Here is a 14764-nt window from a genome sequence, read left to right on the forward strand (position 1 = left end):
AAAATGCATGAGAGTTTCAAATGAATGTGGTGAAAGAAAAAATGCTAGCTTTATAAGAGATATAGAATATAGATATAGATATAGATATAGACTAGGTTATAACCCATAGACACCACGGATGAAAATTTTAAAAATAATTTTAAATAAGTTATAATGATATAATGATATAACGAATAACATTAATATGTAAACTGGTTTGAATTTTAATTAATAATTTGTATTTATGGATATTTAATAAAATCCTGATTATGTAGAATGCAATATAAATTTCAATATAGTGAAAAAAAAACACGCTCAATAATAGAAATAACTGTGTTTTATATTGAAATATATTTAATGTAATGTAAAAATATAGATGAAAAAACCATGCAAAATATAAATTACATGTAAAAAATGATGAATAAATATATATTATCATTAATAAATATTTGTCAAAAAAAAAATAAACAAACTTTCATGTGTATTGAGAAATTAATATATATATATATATATATATATATATATATATATATATATATATATATATATAATTTTCATTTAGTTTTAACCTTTTTAAATGTTATGTGGTACAATGTATCAATCATTCATAAATCAAAGAACTTCTGAATTTCTGAGACACGCTGATCTCTTCAATGCCCAAGTCAAACAGTAACATGATAAAAATTATACAAATAATAAATTAATAAATAATAAAAATTCTGTCCTTATTCTACTATTTTGTTCATTATAATCCAATGGCAGAAACTCCTCTTTTCTATTCAAAATTGAAGGAAACAACTTTTCTTTAACTTACCACATACATCACCCTATTTCTTTTGTTCATTTTCATACTTCCTTTTCATGGGATCTTGATGTTTTGCACAAATTGCTAATTTACAAAGCAAGGGGCAAAATAGTCATTTTTGAAAGTCAGATTAAGGAAAAAAAGCTGCACCACGAGTAAAAAATTATACATAATTAATTTATGGTCTACTTTAATTTATAGTGCAATATAGTATCTTAATTTCATTCCTTTTCATTACAACTGTGTGTAATGTATATAGCTATGTATGTGTGTTTCAGGCATGATACATATACACAAACCACATTCCTATTTCTTGAAAAAAAGTTAAACCTTTTCCTAAATTCCAAGATGTATAATCACTTAAACTTATCAAATGATCAATGGTTCTTAATTATAACAATGTACTTTTAAAGTACATTGCTCTAATTGGAATTTTTATTGTTTCTCCATGTAACATGCTTTCAATGATTTTTAAGGCGAATTGCAAAATCAAAAAGTAAATTGCTGTTTCTTGCAATGAACTTTAGGTTTCTACGTTTAACCCTAAAAAACAATGAAAATATGTTGCTTTCTTATAAATAGAAACAACAACACACATATTGGTCCATGAGCAAAAAGAAATTAGCTATATTACATAATTGGTCCTATAATAGGCTAAATAGAGAAATAGTTCATTCATTTTAGTATATAAAACATTTATGCCACTTGAATGAATACAATACACACAACACACGCAAAAAATAAAATTATAAAACAGATGTGAATGGTCCTTAAATCAAACTGATATGACAGAAATTGTCCATAACCATAAATAAGCATGTTTATTAACAATTGAAACTGGGAAAAAGAAAATCATATAATGGCATCCCAATTATGGCAAAGTACTTTTAAAGTTCATTGTTATAATTGGTAAAACATTTATATGTTTGTATTAAAAAAGACAATAAAAAAAGTATAAGCAAAAATACGATGTCAATAAAACACACAGAGAGCAACACACATAACTCGACATACTTGTTTCTAGGATGCTATATCAGAATTGTAACAGAAGGAAAAGAAGATAGAAATAAACAAAATAAAAGAAAGTATGGAAAATTATTTTGTTTTACACTAACCTGATGAATTGAAATGTATGAATGAAGATGGTAGTTTGCGGAGATGTAGAAGCAGAAAGACGCCAAACATATAAAAAAATTTAGAGGTTCGGTATTTATAAATGTAATGAATACGCGGGAATGTTGTAATCATGATTTAATTCCTAATATGATGGCTATATATTTGGTAAAAGATCAATTAATTCAAAAACATTGCTAATTATATGGGATTTGAGGATATATGAAATTGAGAGGGTGTTTGAGATTCCTTTTTAATCATCTTTTTGACTTTTAATTTTTTCAAAAAGTTAAAAATTACTAAAAATTGTTTGGTAAATTGAAAAGATCTTTTAAAATCAACTTTTAATCAAGAAGGAAAAGTTGACCGGAAAAAAAAATGAGAATTCCAATCTTTTTGTGACTTTTAGCTTTTATCACTTAAAAGTCATAAAAGACAAACCAAACACATTTTAAACACATCTTTTTTAAAAAATTCTTTTACAAAAAATCATTTTTATAAAAAGGACTTTTATGTTAAAAAGCAATTCCAAACACAGTCTGAAAATTCAAAATGTGTGTAAATACAGGGACAATATGGTAACCAAATAGCTGATTTGTAGGAGATGATGTAGATTCCTCAAGTAAGAAATGGGCGGGAAAAGAATTGAGAATAGAGCTACAAGATAGACAGAAGGGATTTTGTGGCAGTCAGTCTGTTATTAGGACGAGAGAATAGTATAAAACACAAAGCCGTAACCTTGGAAGGCTAAAACCATCGCTATTTCACTCGTCCCTTCCTCTCCACCGGTGCTATGCACAACCACCGGTAGTTCCTCCGTCCACTGAATCGTCGCCGCCGCTTCTCTGAAAGCTTAAACACAACCTTCACCAAGATTTGTGAAAGATACACGCCAAGGTCGGTCTCTTTTTCTCTGTGAAAGCCCCACTCTAAGTGTGTTTAGTTTTATGTGTTTATGGGACTCAGATCCATGATTTGAGTTCCAGATTCATAGCCTAAGTATGCTGAAATGGCCTTAATGAAATGTTCTTGGGTATTGTGTGGGTGTTTCTATGCGCTTTCTGTAGATATTTCTATGTATATGAGTTTATTTGTGTAGTATCTGTTGTATATTTGAGGCAACAACGTTCATATCCCCTTGCACGGGCATAACTTCTCTTGATAGCATCTGCGAAAGCATTTTGGCGTAGATTAATGGAAAAATCGCTCTGTTGCTCTGTGCACCCATAAGAACTTTGTAACAACTTTGTGTATATAATGAAATGAGTTTGTATCTGGCAACCAAATATAGTCAATGATTTGTGAAAGGATCCCTAACTCGATTTTCTGAACTGAATGATCTTGTTTCTTGCTCCAATTTGGCTTATTGGAATCATTTCCCTCAATAAAATAATGCTTGAGCACCAAAAGGTTAACCTGCAAATGCAAAGTGGGGATTGAAACATCATTCCCAGTTCCCACAACACATGGGATTGAGTGTATTTGTGTAGTCTACTCTGTGTATCTGTTGTATATTTGAGATTGACATGTTCGAAGCAGATGTTGGCTAAAGAAAATGCCATGTTAATTTTTGTTGTTATGCTTATTTTTGTATGTTGTGTTTTAGTGGATGTATTTTTACATTAAAATTTTCAAGTCCTTTCTACTAATTTATAGTCTCCTTCATGTATTGGATGCTGTGCAGGAAGGGGAAATTGATGTCAATTTTATAGGATAATCAAGGATTTTATTACCATAGACTGCTGATTTTCTGAAGGTTGGCTTCTTACTCTGTAATGATATGCTTCTATATCACTATAATGCTAATGATTATTTTGAGTTACGTTTTGTATACTATACATGCTTCACTATGAGTATGTCTTATCATTTGTTGACATGTAATGAATATTTAGTGTTGATTTTGCTTTTAATGCTTCTTTTTGTCTGAATTTTTTTATGTACACCCTTGAGGACTAGTACCAACTTTCAAAGCCTCACATCAGGTCTGAAAAAATTAGTGTGAATTGCAAGAAGCAACAATATTGCTTATTCTAGCATCCTGCTTCCATTACTTCCTAATATAGCATTGTACTTGGAAACAACTTCCTAATATATGAGTATGTCTTTACCATTTGTTGAGATGTAACCATATTTAGTGCTGATTTTGCTTTTAATGCTTCTTTTTATATGTATACCCTTGAGGATTAGTTCCAACTTTCAATGTCTGAAAAAATTAGTGTGAATTGAAAAAAATAACAATGTACTTTGACTGGTTTTTTTATTCTAGCATCCTGCTTCCATCACTTAGTAATATAGCATTGTACTTGGAAACATCTACATATTGTAGCAATATCATCCAAATACAAATTAATATTCAGTGCTATGTTTGGGAAGATTTTTCACCAAAACTGATGTGCCTGTTTCTCTTGTCATCTAAAATAACTGCCTTACAAAATTCAATTATAAAACTGCCTTCCAAAAGTCTTAATTTGTAAATTTCTTTAATCTGTTTTAATCCTTTTCTCTAACCTTTTTTCAGTTGGATTTTACGAACTCGTAAAATGGAATATTTTCTGACTGTAGAAGGCAAGAAGAACTGTATCGATCCGAAGATTACCTCTATTGATTTGTACTTCCGATGTAATGACTGTCGACGCGTCTTTTCTGAAAAAGTCAAAATGGAAGACCCTTTAAGATTTGATTTGGTACATAAAGTAAGTTTTTTCTTTTTCTTCATCTTGTACCCTTTTTACATACTTTTTGAAAAGCAATTCTAATAGTTGGTCTTTATTTATGTTTTCAGTGTGACTGCGAAAATCTATTTACAATGACAGAAATACATCGAGTCGATCAAAATTCAAAGGAACAATACTTTACTTTTGAAGGGAATTTCAGCATATCCAAAAAATGCCTTACTGATGCTGATGTCAGTTATCATGGGGTAAGATGCTTTGTTTGGATAGAGTGTTTTCAGTAGGTTTTAAATTTTGTTCTTTTTTTTTTTATTATCTGTATGCAGAAAGTGTTTGGGCATAAGGTGCCTATTGACACCACCAGGAACGGTCGTTGGGTTATGGCGCTGCAAGACTATAATGATATCGCCCCAGTTTTTAAGTATGAGAAAAGAAATGTTGGAACACAACATGAGAGGGCTTCTTCCTCAGATGAAGACAACGATGAACGAGCGAAGAATGAAATGAGTTTACCCGACCAAATTAACTGTAGACTTGTCAAAATAGTTGAAGAAAAAGAGAAAGAAGTGGTTGTGATTTTTTTGTCAGGAGCTGGTGAAAACTCTTCAGGGGATTTTTTTGTCTAATGCTAGGTAACTACTTTTAAGCTTTCTTAAAAATCATGACATTTTGTAATTTGACTGGTCTGTTTTGTTTCTACATTTTTTTTTACGTTCTTGATTACTTGTATGGATATCGTTTTTATCAGGTTATTTGTATAAAACATAAGAGTTTTTACCTCTCGGGATTCACCTTTGCTTGATGAATTTGATGCATGTGACGGCTAAAGCAATATGGGATGAATTTGTATATAATATGAATGATGATTTTAATTGTATAACTTTGTTTTGAGCTTATTGTGTTGTAGGCCTTAAAAATAACACTGGTCATATACTACACGAGTACATGTATCATTCTGGTTATCTATTTATTTATTTATTACTTTGAAATGAGAAACCATCTATTGATCAAGTAAAATCTGTTAATGTTTTTATATTTTCTTTTAATTTTTTATATCAATCATATCACATTAACTTTTTTTTTTCTTGAAACTGTAATAAATTTTATAGATGGAGCCGAATTAATATATGCATCTCTCTCTCTCTCTCTCTCTCTCTCTCTCAAATATGTTGTGTAAAGGAAAAGTATACATGAGGTTAATTAGCGACCATTGTTCCTCTTTTTCTGGACGGAGCAGGCGAGGAAGATGATAATCCGACCCATATCAAGCTATCATTAGAGACCCCAATTAGGCGACATCAGAATCAAACACCACGTCAAGTCCTTAGTGTTGTTTCTCGTTTTCTTCCACCTTCATATTGTTGCGATTCCCGTTGAGATTGTTGCGATTCCGACCACCCAACCTTCAAACGATGACCATCTTCTTCTACCCTACACCACCTCTTCCTCACCATCCGTAGTTGGTTTGAGCTCCTAACACCCACCCCAGCCCATAACTAAATACCCAATAAAACCCTTTTCTCCGTCTATGCATCTAAGTCTACCGATTAGGGATTGTTTTCATCTCCTGATTGCGGATTTTCATCAATTCTGCAGCTCATTAAAATCATCATTCATATTTGGGAATGATGGTGATCACGTCGTGAGTGACCATTGACTAGTTGACCCGTGTTTTTGAGCCTCACTACGTGAGACTTTGGATGCTCATGACGTGAGAACGGCCTGATGTCCAAAACCCTAATATTTTGGGTATTTAATGGAATGAGAAGGCTAGGGTTGCCCATCCTTAGCCTCCCTCACTCTCTTGCCCCCCGAAAACCCTAATCTCGACTTGCTTGAGGTCCTTAGCCATTTTTGGTGACATTGAAGCACTTATTTGGTCGTTTTTGGCTCATTGAAGAATAAGAAAACTTTTGTCGAGCATGCTCTTGGCAATCCATCTTCTACCTCACCTTCTTGCAGAGCTTTTGGACCATTGTAAGTCATAAAGCTCTGGCCTTTTTACCTCTTGCATGCTAGATCTAGGTTTAAAGCTCCTTTTTGCATGGTTAAGTGGGATATCATGCACGGGATCCATAAAGTTGGAAAGTTTATGGATCATTGAGACAACTTCTGTATTATAATCTGAGTTTTGGAGTTGGTTTTAGACTTCAAGCATGAGTCTTGATCTCATTTTCCCTCTTTTGACCTAGTGAATGTTTGATCCATGCATTGGACATGATGACTAAAAAAGCTACGATTTTTATTGTCCCTTGGGTGAAGGAAGACCCTCTGGAAAGTACCAGGTGGTGGCTAAAAGGAATAAGAACTTAATGCTCAAAGTTGGCCAAGACAGCACTCACGGCGTGAGGAATGAGCCTGTCACGTCGTGAGAATGCATCCCATCCCAACTGTTTTGTCCGGACTAGGTCACGACATGACCGGGGGTGGCTACGACGTGATGATGATTGGAATCGAGACTGAGCGAGTTGACTGGCTGAGTTGACCTACTGAGTGAGGACCGGGTCGAGTTAATACTCACGACGTGACCATGGGCTGGTCACGACGGGAGGGTCATCTGTTGGAGGTTGGACCGTTGATTTTCGGCCATTTTGGAACTTTGGACCTATATTGGGCCTTAGGGTTCTCTAGTTGGGCCTGGGCCATTAGTAGGCCTAGTTTGGGTTTGGGTCATTATTGGGCCTAATGATTTATGGGCTAAAACTTAGATAGTAACTAGGGTTGGTATTGATTGTTCAGTGTGAGGAGCTGCTGCGTAACAAACTTGGGTGTGAGATTTGCTATCTTCTGACTGAGGTGAGTCTTCTCATTATGATCGTGGGCCGAAGGCACCAATGCCAACCCACTAAATTGTGTATGTAGGATGCTTGCTGTCTTTGTGATTCTTATATGCTTGCCTATGTGGTAGTTTATATGTGCAAACCAACTGGGTTTTAGTTGTTATTATTATATGTGATACTATGTATGATGAGACCTTAAGTAGTCTCCAGGGTTGCTGATAACAACAGGGAGTGTTGTTTGCCCACCTAGACTTCAGGTAGTCTCCAGAGTTGTTGATAACCTACAGGGCGTGCTGTTTGCCCACTGAGACTCCAGGTAGTCTCTAGGGTTGATGATAACCCATAGATGTTGTTTGTGATTTGGTGTGTGTGGATGATAACTTTTAATGATACTCTGATAAATGTTTTTAAGATCTTGTAGTTGTGTTTTAAATAAACACTTAAAGTTTTATAAAAAAAAATGGGTTGTAATTTGGGGTGTTACTAGTTGGTATCAGAGCCTTGGTTTTATGGATTCAAGCATGCTCTCGGGTGTGCTTGAACTCAAACTGAGGAGTTGGTAATTTTCTTTTAAAAATTAAAATTATTTTCTAAGAAAGTTTTTAAAATAAAAGGGGTGCGATGCATGCAATCAGCCGAACTCAAGTAAATATTTCTCAAAATACTTGTGCGTGTTTATGATTGATGTTTGATGTGAGTATATGAGAATTACATGCTAGATTAGGGCTAAGGATCTGCTCAGTGTTGCATGGTAGGATGCCTGATTAGGAGAGATGCCTTTATGCCTATTGTGTGAGCTGGTAGTGATGCCTGCTAGTGACTAGAGATCTTCAGAAGCTTATAAGATAGGACTACTTATTTATGTAATGTTATTAGTTCTCGATGCTCGAATTCTACTTGCTTTGTGCTTCGTAGGACTCATATTGATGTAAGTTAGTTATTGCATGAATATGTTAAGTTACATGTAGTAAGGGTTAAATAATCATACAGTGGTTGACTTGGCCTAATTGTGAAACTCTCGTTTGAGTCTAACCGTTATAGGGTTGAGTCTTTGGGTCGAAGGATTATCTAAGCTTTGTTGCATGTAATTGTATTCGTGAAGTAGTTAATTGTCATTAGTAGAGGTACTTCAGTAGCTGATGGCAGGGTGAGGTGGGAATCCTAGGAGAGACTAGGAATGTAACACCCAGTTCTGAAAGTATTCATTTATGGTCTTCGGAGGCCAATGCTAGAGGGGTTTCAGTCTTTTATGGATCTTGGGGGTCCTTATCTGGAAGGTTTTTAGGCTTGGGGGTGTGGCTAGGAGCGTAGGGCTTCCCGCCACCTTTTCGTGGATATAAAGTTCATCGGAAACGGACTTAGAATGAAGGAGTTATGGCACTTTGAAGTTATTTTCAATTTTAGTCCCTAATGGAAATATTTAGCAAGTAAGTCCCATGTATGCAAGGGAGGCATGCACATGTCCGGCTGGGTACGCCCAGCGTAAGCTGGGTTACGCCCAACGTATAAAGGAAGATGGACGCAGGTGTTAAAGGCGTACGCCCAACGTACGTCCAGAGTCCAGAAACCCTAAATTTTAGGGTTTTACACTATAAAAGGAATGATGTGTCTCAATGGTCAGCCTCCATTTCATCTTTGGACAGCCACCACGAAACCCTAATCCTTCCTTGAGTGTTTTTGGAGCTTTGGAGGCCATCGGAGAGCATTTTGGAGTTGTGAAGCCATTTTCCAAGCAAGAGAAGTGCATAGCAAGGTGATAGATCAAAGGCAAAGTTGTAGATTTGAGATTTTTGCCTCTCTCCAGACCCTTTCAAGGTATAAAGTTCTGAGCTTGATGATTGTTCTCTTAGATCTCTCTTAGGATGAGTTTATGGACTCTTTTAGTCCAAAGAATGGATCTTTATGATGCAATCTCGTTTTTGAGCATAGGGTTGCCACCCTTAGACCAAAAAGGGTCACAAAAGCAGTAAAGTTGCCATCTTGAATGTCTTAATGGGTTCATGCATGAGATCTAGCCATTTCCATGGAAGTATGTTGTTATATTTCAAGTTTGGGCTCATTTGGTGGGTTGTAAGCCACCAAGTAGTCGACTTTATGGATTAAGACGTTGAAAAGGACCTTGATCTATGATTGTAGTTTCTGGTTTGGAGTATTAAGCACTTAATGGAAAAATGGCTTAACAGGGTTGTACGCTGGGCGTACAAGCAGGTACGTACGACGTACAAGCCATCAGCCAGTACGCTTAGCGTACATAGAAGTACGCCCCGCGTACTCATCAGATATGGACTTGGTGTATTTTTGGCCTCGGTTTGGGCCATGCTTTGGACTTTGGATCTTTGGGCCTTAGTGTAACGTCGTGATTTTCACCTCAATTTTTTTTCAAAACCTTTTAACGGAAAATCGCAACGGAAGACTTTATTATATTAGTTTAAAACATTCTCAAACCACAACGTTACTTCAAAATTCAAACATCATTCCAAACCAATTAAAAATGTAGCGGAAGCAAAAGTATTTTAAAGTAAATAATAAAAAACGTGTCCAAGATTGGTATCGATAATGAAATCTACTACCCATTAGCAACCCCTCTCACCAATCCAAGCTCCTAAGCTATCGGTACCGATCACATGACACAAAGTAAAAGAAACAAGTGTCAGCCCCTGCTGAGTGAGTTAATAAAAGTTGCATATAGTCGTAGGGAAAACGTACAATTTCCCAAACGAGTCAACAATTCAGTTTATGAGTTCATAACATTAAGCAACACATACTCACATATAACAGGAAATTCATCACGTAACACCAAAAGCGTAACATTTCACCAAAATAACACTTATCACCAAAAGCAACATATATCACCAAAAGAAATAGATATCATCAAAAACATATCACCATAAGCACATCACCAAAAGCATAATACCAAAAGTATGTCACCAAAAGCATATCACCAAAAGTATGTCAACAAAAACATATCACTAAAAGTATGTCACCAAAAGAATAACACCAAAGGAATGTCACCAAAAGATTAACACCAAAGGAATTTCACCAAAAGCATCCTACGATAGGCATGAGACTCTAAGTACATCCTACCTCAAAAGAACTACCCAATTCACTACTCGTGTGCCCGCATTGTTGAATGCTCTAAGTGGCTCATGACTTCCACCCGAAACACCAACCCCAGACACCCCTTTCGCTACTCTGACTATGCGAAACACAAGGGCTTCGCGGTATCGTTCAGGATTGGTACCAACGGTGTCGTACATCCATAACACCTCCCAACCCAACGTGATGTTTGTACTAGTCCTCCTCAGTAGGACCACACCACTCCAGTCCACGAACACTGTAGTGACAGTGAACGTGTACCATGTATCGCGGGTCTTCTAGATAGACCGGGCGACTAACACCAAAATGGCTTAAGCTCTTTTGTATAGGTCCTCTTTCAACCTAATAGGTCACCAAATGTATCCGGATAGGGTTTAAGGCAAGTGTCATAAACTACCCAACCCACTATGCAACGCCCCGCAAGATTCAACAATTCATCATATAAAGCATGCAATTTCATACAATCAACCAATATCATAATATTCATCAAATGCATCAACAATTCAACAAATCATAACAAACTATCATTATATCAATCAAATTTATGCTAGCATACCATAAACAACATAATGACCATAATGGAGTCAAATATCAATTTAGACCCTAAGCATGGCAACTAGCAAGCAAGCATGTTAATTGTACATATCATACTCCTACACAAAACATTGACTAATTTAGACATAAAGTGAATCAATGATCCATGTGTGAAATGTACTCGCGACTGATGCACATTTAGTGAGTAAAAACTACTAACTCACCTTGGCCTTGACGAATCCTTTATTAAATCCAAGATTTGAACTCTCTTGAAATTGTCAAGACCTCACCTAAACACATATATCATTAAGTTATTAAGTGCATTCAAAGTCTACAAGTTTAGCTTAACATATTTTAATTTTATATTGTATATATATATATATTTTTTTTATAATTCCAGCCATGACCACTGTTCAGTGTTTTAAACATAAAACAGAATCCGTAACTCCGATTGACCTACTTCTGAACTTTCTGAAAACTAGACTCGATTTCCAACAACTTTTATCTCTGTCAATTTTGTCTAATTCGGCACCCATTTTACCCCAAGTCGTTTGCAAGATCAGGTTAGATTGCTGTGCAGATTTCCAACATTCACTAAAAATCGCCATATGCTTTAAGACTTTAGGTAAAGGATTAAATCCGTTCAATTTTACACACAAAACGATTGAATTATAGAATTAAGACATCAATTGTGTACTTTATGAGAATATCAAACAAATGACACAAAAAATGTTGAGAGTAGAATGCCTAAACATATAGACGAACGTTTAGAACAAAGTTTCAGATTTTGACCCATAACAGCCACCTGTTCAAAGCCATTTTAACACCAACAGGACCTGCAAAATATACAATATTTTTGTATATTCCAGTAGTTTATACTTTTATCTTTTCAGGGAGTACTCGCACAAGTCAATACGATTTTTCTACAATTTTATATGGATTTTACAAAATAGGGTATCAATGCAGCTAATTTATGACTAGTCAGTGAAAAACACGATTTTCACATTGGTTAGGTACAATATCAAGTCTTGGGAAAAATCATGGACAAACTAGACTCAAAATGAAAACTTTGAGAGTTTACGGATCACTAATTCGACTTATGATGATTTTTCTATAATTTTTTCAATACAGGGGCAGAATGGGAAATTTTCAGAATTTCCCAGCAATGCATTTTAAGGGTTATTTGACAACTTAACCCATTAAGCCATAACCAAAATCAACTATAAAGATGAAAATTGTGTACTTAACAGTAGATACTTGTCAAGAAACATTAATAGCAATTTCATCCTCAAACCATGACTCAAAGTACATTGCTTTTATGGGAAAAACAATGTATGTTGCAAAAAGAGAAAAAAAAATTGGGTTTGGGTTTTCTTCACCAATGAGACACATAAGAAGACACTTAGGAACTGTTTTGATAACCACGTGAATGGTCCAAAACATGGTCTTCTATGAAGAAAAATTTCACTCATGAAACCATTATAAATGAAGTGAAAGAAACATGAACTTTTGACACCGAAAGAGAGAAATTAACTTCACAATTACAACCAATCTTTAGGCACCATCAACAAAACATAAAGGAGTGATTTTAGAAGGATTTTGACATCAATAATTAGCCAAGAACACCTCTAATATGGCTGAAATTAGACCATTCAAAGAACCAAAAGAATTGAAGTGAAAGTAGAAGATTGATCAAATCAATGGAAAACAATTCAACTTCATAATTCCTTCCAAATTAATAGCAATTGAAGTATGAACTCATGAAAAGAATGAAATCATAAAACTCACCAGTTAGAAAGATCGATTTCAGCCTCAATGGAACCTACACAAGGAATCTCGTTGACCCTCTCCTTCCCGATCGACTTCACGTCCGTTTTTTTTTCCTATTGTCGATCAACGAAACTCAATCCAAAATAAGAGGAATCTTATTTCGTTCTTGAGTTTAAGCCCAAGAGAAAAACCTTCATTCCTCATTAATTCTCATAAATACGCCGATTCTTATTCATGGGGAGTTATACTTGATTTTTCAAATTAAGTCCCTCAACTCCTAGCGTTGTTGCTCTTCTGCCCTAACCCTAGACATCTTGACATTCCAAGTTTCTTTTAATAACACTCTAGCCCCTCAATTCTATTTAACCCCTTTTATGGAGTTATTTTTTTAACAAGATAACCCCTTAAATCAATTCAATTAAATTATTTACATTTTAATTATTAATTAATTCTTTTAGGTATTAAATTCATCTTTTATTTAATGTATTTCGTTATATAACCTTAAAAGCAAAATAATCCTATGAATATAAATATTTGTCTAACGGAAAGTAATATCGATGGCGGAAATAAATTCGGGCCGTTACACTTAGTGGGCCATCAGAAGTCAGATAATTTGGGCCAAGAATATGTTTGGGGCTTAGGGTAAGGCCCATTAGAGGGATTGTGCCCAATTTAGCAAATTGGGCCATTAGTGGGCCACTAGTGGGCTTGGGAAGCTTATCTAGTGTTGGGCCTTTTATATTATGGTTTTGGGCCTTAGTTATGGACTAAGTTGGACTAGGGGTAAAGTGGTCATTTTACCCTAAGGAGAATTATTGATTTGGACTAAGTAATATTTTGGTATTGGTAGCTCGGGGAGCCAAAGGATCAGCAGTTTGGGGAATTGCCAGTTAGCAGCCAGAGAGGTATCAGCAGGACTTGAACAGTGCAAGGTGAGTCTCCTCACTGTGTGAATGGGTCTAAGGCCACAATGCCGGCCCATGTAGTTTATGAGTAGGAAGACCCGGGGGTTAGCCCTAGACATTGTATGCTAGTATGTTATTCCGGACCAAGGCCCGATGCCGGGCGGGTGCCCGAGGAATGTTTGCATGATAGATTATACTTGTTGTCTGTGTGATACTTGTATGTGTTGGATTAGATGTCTAAGTCCATAACTATTATTGGTATGTACTCAACCCGAGTGTAGCATGGTCCATTTGAGTTGCATATCATCAGGACAATTTGTTAGGATGGACTTTTGAGAGAAGGTAATTTATGGTTTATTAATATATTATAAGTTATAATATATTAATATGAAATCATATGTTTTAATTAGTATTGATCAAGAATTAATTTGGAATTAATTTAGTGATCAAAAGAGACTAATTAAATCTATGGGGACTAATTATGACAATTAGTTATATTTATATGTGTTGGGCTTATGATCCATGTTGGACCAAGTTTATGTATGGATACATAAAGAGTTGGGCCACATGAACCATGGATCATAAGACCCATGGGTATGGATTTGGGTTATATCCATGACCCTAGAAATCCCACATATAAATACATACTTCATTGCCTAAAATCGCTAGAAGTGTATTCTTGGAGTTCATGGTGGTTTTTGGTGCATGGAGATTCTCTCTCAAGTTCCTCCTTTGTCCATGATGTGTTGTGATTCCACTTGAGGCTTCCACACTATTGGGGCTAAGCTCTTAAGGCTAGATACACATGTTGGGTTATGAGCATTCTAACACTCCTAAGGTGTACATGCAACCCTAGAAACCTTGGATCTATGTTTGTCTAAAATACATGCAAAAATACTTTTTCCAAGGTTCATAATCCTATCTAGCATATATGGGGAACTTCTAAGCATAAAAGTTAGCTAGAGTTACATACCTTATAATTGATTTGATTCCTTCAAAAACCTTGAGAGCCTAGCACCCCAAGTGTGATGCCTCAAATGTCTCACACAACACCAAATGCACTTGGAATAAACTTTGAGAGAGAATGTCACACTTAGAAATCGGCTTGCC

General features: G+C 35.4%; 1 protein-coding gene and 1 long non-coding RNA gene across 3 annotated transcripts; one reads left to right on the forward strand and one right to left on the reverse strand.

Annotated features, from left to right (window-relative positions):
• The first annotated feature begins 2496 nt into the window (after positions 1-2496).
• LOC145138400 (uncharacterized) lies at positions 2497-5505 on the forward strand. 2 transcript variants are annotated; one of them, XM_079072496.1, is made up of 6 exons: positions 2497-2794; positions 3582-3653; positions 4416-4590; positions 4680-4817; positions 4896-5201; positions 5318-5505. In XM_079072496.1, the coding sequence occupies exons 3-5, from the start codon at positions 4438-4440 to the stop codon at positions 5193-5195; spliced, it is 591 nt and encodes a 196-aa protein (XP_078928622.1). In that variant the 5' UTR covers positions 2497-2794; positions 3582-3653; positions 4416-4437; the 3' UTR covers positions 5196-5201; positions 5318-5505. The 2 variants fall into 2 exon arrangements, with proteins under 2 accessions (XP_078928622.1, XP_078928621.1); XM_079072495.1 differs by lacking the exon at positions 5318-5505 and having other exon boundaries at positions 4896-5311.
• Positions 5506-9736: 4231 nt separating this feature from the next.
• On the reverse strand, positions 9737-12941 carry LOC145138401 (uncharacterized). Its single transcript, XR_013721514.1, has 3 exons — positions 12768-12941; positions 11204-11269; positions 9737-9956 (listed from the first exon to the last, which is right to left on the reverse strand). It is a non-coding gene; the product is annotated as an uncharacterized LOC145138401 (long non-coding RNA).
• Positions 12942-14764: the final 1823 nt, after the last annotated feature.

The sequence above is a fragment of the Lactuca virosa genome, chromosome 9 (genome assembly GCF_052849685.1).
Source record: "Lactuca virosa cultivar CGN04683 chromosome 9, Lactuca_virosa_CGN04683_v6, whole genome shotgun sequence".
NCBI lineage: Eukaryota > Viridiplantae > Streptophyta > Magnoliopsida > Asterales > Asteraceae > Lactuca > Lactuca virosa.